This window comes from Sinocyclocheilus anshuiensis, unplaced genomic scaffold, assembly GCF_001515605.1.
Source record: "Sinocyclocheilus anshuiensis isolate Anshui unplaced genomic scaffold, SAMN03320099.WGS_v1.1 scaffold1726, whole genome shotgun sequence".
NCBI lineage: Eukaryota > Metazoa > Chordata > Actinopteri > Cypriniformes > Cyprinidae > Sinocyclocheilus > Sinocyclocheilus anshuiensis.
Genome location: NW_015546155.1, coordinates 159,443 through 164,604, shown reverse-complemented (window position 1 = coordinate 164,604; position 5,162 = coordinate 159,443). Strand labels below are relative to the sequence as shown.

The 5,162-nt window shown below is 34.8% G+C and overlaps 1 protein-coding gene across 1 annotated transcript; it reads left to right on the top strand.

Annotated features, from left to right (window-relative positions):
- Positions 1 to 1,316: 1,316 nt before the first annotated feature.
- Positions 1,317 to 4,546, top strand: LOC107701324 (regulator of G-protein signaling 21-like). The gene is made up of 5 exons (XM_016503312.1): positions 1,317 to 1,553; positions 1,679 to 1,720; positions 1,810 to 1,871; positions 3,111 to 3,277; positions 3,374 to 4,546. Exons 1-5 carry the CDS (start codon positions 1,483 to 1,485, stop codon positions 3,557 to 3,559), a joined length of 528 nt encoding a protein of 175 aa, XP_016358798.1. The 5' UTR covers positions 1,317 to 1,482; the 3' UTR covers positions 3,560 to 4,546.
- The last annotated feature ends 616 nt before the right edge of the window (positions 4,547 to 5,162 follow it).

Genomic DNA, 5,162 nt, shown 5'->3' with positions numbered 1-5,162 from the left:
TTGATGCAAACACAGTTCTTGCTCCAATAATCTCTATAATGATAGACTGTTACATGAAGCTAGCAAATATGAATTGCTTGAGAGAGATTCTAATATGAACATGCAGAAGCTGCAGTGTGCCTGTTGGTCATGATATACATCTCATTATATACAAACCTTTCGAAGGGTCGCAGGGATGCTGAAGCCTATGCACAGCCTGAATATATTTTAAGACTGTAAATGCATTTTATTGTTCCTTCAAGTACAATTGTTTTGGTATTTTTTTCAAGCCATGCTGCTTACAACAGATATTTAGTATATGTTTGAAATATATGTTGTCTCTATATATACATATTTGTCATAACAAGTAAAGTTTTAGGAAACAAAAACAGAAGTGATACCGTTGAATTGAATTGGGGCTTTCTGTTGTGTTACAGTGACATGCCTCAGTAGACAATACATTATTTTCCTCAGCAAAAATCCCTAAGCCTCGGGACAGTTTATTTTACAATTTTACTTTTAATTTTACCATTTCTGCAAAATCTGATTTCTTACGAACCAAGCAAACGACCCTGCAACTTCAGGGGTTAGCTGACTATCTGTTTCTGTTGTTATACCTTTGCTAACCATGGTGAAACTCTCTGGAAATCAGTACTGAATAAGCATCTTTGGATATTTTGAGAGATTGCAAACTACATTTTTTCCCTGTGTGAAAGCTGCATTTGGAAAACCTTCCCTAATTCCAGTATAATGCACTGTTTACTCCTTCGGATAGCAAACAGTCATCCTCTAGCATAGTGTTAAATGGTTATTAAAAGTTATTTTGATTAGCTACAACAAGCTATCACTTGACACCTATTACAAAGACACTATTAACACTTGCAAGGTTTTATAAAACTATATTGCAGGCGAAGGGTGTCTTCTAGGTACTTTCAGATGCCTGTTGAACATTAAATGCATTTTGTTGAGGACTGAAAATATGATACAGCAAAATATATTGGCACTATTTAAAACATTAAAGATGTTTTTTGACTGTGTCATACAGTTGGCTATTGTAGCCATCAGTTCAGATGGCCTATTTCCTAAAATTACACCATGGTATATTAATGATTGAAAAGGCAATAATACTTGCAAACAAGACTTGTATATCAAAGCACAGCCATTGTTTGTTTGCTAAACACAAACACAGAGCTTGAATATAAGAGATCTGATGCAAAAGTCAGCATTTGCTTATCTGTCCATAAACTTTCCAGTCTGATTTGCATCTCTGCATCTACACAGCCTTGCTGAAGCTAGCTTCGTAGACAGAAAGACTGTTGCGCCTGTCTAAGCTGGTTAGCGTCACCCCAAATACTTCCTCTTTCATTGTGGTTAAGTGATACTAAACTGATGACGCCAAGACAAGACGGTATAAGAGTTGTGAAAACAGCCCGCTCGTAATAACTGAAATAACTGAAGCACATCAGCACGCCAACACATATCAGCACCAGAAACGTTTTTAAGATGCCAACCATAATGTCATCTTCAACTGAAATAAAGAACATGAACAAGGAGGATAAACCAGTCAATTCCAGGTAAGTGTTGTTTATTGTTGTAGTTACTTTTAAAATGTGAGTGTGGGTTAAAAACAGTGTATATCATAGAACTGGTGCTTTTGTCATTCAAATTTAACCCGAGACTAAAAATTCTCCCTCCTCAGGAGACTAGACAAGTGGCGGTTTTGTCGCCCGTTGACAGACAAGTAAGCTACTTTCATTTTAGTTTTTCTTTTAGTCACTATTATGTTAGAATTGCATTTGAACGTCCACTCATTATGTTTTATTCAAACAGATTGAACCCTAGTGAGTCCCTGCTGTGGTCCCAGTCACTGGAAAACCTCCTTAGATCCAAATGTAAGTGGCACATACATGAGTTAATTATTTGTTAACTCTAATACGCTTGACATTATCCATAAATACCAGTGTTAATTTTGTATTTATAAATACATGTTATCACAGCATTCACGACCACTGCTTTTCCATTGAGGTTTTAATTGACGTTATATAGTTCAGGGCAAAAATGCACAGACAAAGCCTACACTGTTTATTAGATGGTCAGATAGACGGATCAAGCAACTGACCTTAACTGGTGGTATATGTATGCAAAACAAAGGAGAAAAGCAGCTGTTTTACAAAAGCTATTTGGACAGGTAACCCACACATAAATAATAATAACTCAAAAATAATGCTAAATAATAAATCAAAAATATACTTTTATTTAGGGTGCATTAAACTGGTCAAAAGCGACAGTCAAGACATTTGTTACAACAGATATTGAAATAAATGCTTTTTTTACTTTCTATTCGTCAAAGAATCCTTTAAAAAAAGTATAATTGTTTTCACAAAAAATATTAACCAGCACAACTGTTTTCAACAATGATAATAATAAGAAATGTTCCTTGAGCACCACATTAGAATATTGTAATGATTTCTGAAGGATCATGTGACACTGAAGACACTGAAGTAATGATGCTGAAAATTCAGGTTTTGATCACAGGAATAAATAATATTTTAAAATGTCTTCAAGTAGAAAACAGTTATTATTGATTGTAATAATATTTCACATTTTGCAATTATTATTTGTACTGTATTTATATCAAATAAATGCTGCCTTTTAAAAAGAAATCTCAAAAATTTGACAAACTTTTCTATTTGAATGCTTCTTAATGTCCAAACAGTTGTTGTAAAACAGAAGCTGTTTTTGTCTTTCGATTTGTATTTTAGACATCATATTTGCATACATACATTTCTGGGTTTGGATCTCTTTTTTTTTCTTTTTTTGTATATATAGTGAGAGAGAGCAAAAAATATCACCAAGCATGGAATACATTTTAATATCAAGTGAAGATGTTTATTCATTATAAAGGACAAGCACATAGGGCTCATAAAAAAAGTTAGTTTTGAGAAAAGCACATTTTTTGTAGCTGCCACTCGATATTTTTTAGACTCATTTAGTATGCATTGCGATGAAATTCAGTTTCCAGGATAATTTAGGTGTCCAAACACTTATTGAGGCCCAGTAGCTCTTGCATTAACGTAAAACACATGCAGTCACATTAAGCAACTCATTAACCCTGCGGTTTGTTCTTATAGATGGCATGGCAACATTCCACACCTTCCTCAAATCTGAGTTCAGCGATGAGAACATTGAATTTTGGCTGGTTTGCGAAGACTTCAAAAAACTCAGAAGTTCGTCCAGACTATGCTCAAGGGCCAAGAAGATATTTGAGCATTACATCACGGCAGAAGCTCCCAAAGAGGTAAGAACAGTGTGAACTGAAGATCTCCATGTGGTTTTATTAATCGATAGAGTAATCGATCAACGTCAATATGCTTCTCCGTCAATCTCTCCTCAGATAAACATCGACCACGTCACGAGAGAGCTTATCAAGCAGAACATCCGAGCTCCCACTAGAGTGTGTTTCGATGAAGCTCAGAGGATTGTCTACGGTCTTATGGAGAGGGATTCCTATCCCAGGTTTCTTCGCTCGGACATGTACAGATCACTTCTGGAATCAGTCTCACATAGGATTAAGGTCTGAAAACATCTTGAATGAGGGACTTTAGGACTCCAAACACATCTGTGGGACCGATGACTGTGGAGTAATCAGGCTTTGTTGAGATGCAGGCCTGGACTCGGGTTGCACCGGACATTGTGATCCACATAAAAGCTTGAATAAGCTATTGTTTATACTGTATGTACTGTATTACACTGTTCGTTTGTTCTGCGTGGCTGTGAGATATAGAAAGACAAATGAGCTTTCTGTACAGCTCACCTGTGATGAACCACTGAAATGTGCCGCAACCACAGGAACACCATATGGACCTTATTTAACTTTATTACTTTGAAGAGTGTCAAATCTGATTAGCATGAGATGCCTTGGGAATAATACTAATGACATTTTAATATTAACGCATAACTCAATGAGCAACAACAATTTTGTGTGACATGAAATGATCTGTAAACATATAATACAGAGCAAATGTAAATCCCACAGTTTTTGTGTCCGGCGGGGAACTTATATTATCACAATAATATGTAGAACACACCTAGAAATTTCAGCTTTTCTATGATTTGGATATTATTTCAGGAGGTCAGCAGGTAAAAGAGTGTGGCTTGTGTTCTATGGATGCATCAAAATACCACTGATTTCTGAATGACAAATTAATGTGAGACATGTGAATTCCAGGTTGTCTGGATGTTCATTTTTAAGAGCCGTTTAATAACTTAATAAACACAACTGCAAAGAAGTCATTTCTTTTTGTTGCTGTTTTAAAGTTGGGGAGGCCTAAAGATGCATTTGGAAGCCAAGATTAAAGGTGTGACTGTCACTGCATTAGATAAAGAACATATTGAGCCAAGTGACATTTATTTTAAAGGAAGTAACACTTCTGCAGCAAAACTATTTAACAAAATGAGGTTTGTTAAGTTTGAAATGATGTTGAAATTGAATGACAGTTGATATTCTGCTCATTGCAAAAATTCAGGTTGTCTGGATGTTTATTTTAAAGAGCCATTTAATAACTTAATAAATAAAAATGCAAAAAGAAAGTAATTTGTTGTTGTTGTTTAAAAAAAGGGGGAGGACTCAAAAATTCTCAAAATTCCAAAAATTCGCCAAAATGTTAAGGTATCGATACATTAGGTAGAAAAAACATTGAATTAACTGACAATTGTTTTAAAAAAGGAATTATTGCTTATTAATAGTTCGTAAGGTATGTGTTAGGTTTAGGCATGGGGTAGCATAAAATATGCTAAAATATGCTTTATAATTACGAATAAACAGTCAATATGCTAGTAATATGCTTTTTTGTGTATTTGAACCCTTTCCAAAAATGGCTGAATGATTTTGAGATCCATCTTTTCACACTGAGGACAACTGAGGGGCTCATATGCAACTATTACAAAAGGCTGACTGATGCTCAAGAAGGAAAAACAATGCTTTAAGAGTCAGGGGTGTAAACTTTTGAACAGAATGAAGATGTGTACATTTTTCTTGTTTTGCCTAAATATCATATATATATATATATATATTATTTTTTTTTAGTACTACCCTTCAGAAGCTACAGACGATACTTACATGTTTCCCAGAAGACAAAATAAGTTACATTTACCCTGATCTTCAAATTCAAAAAGTTTTCACC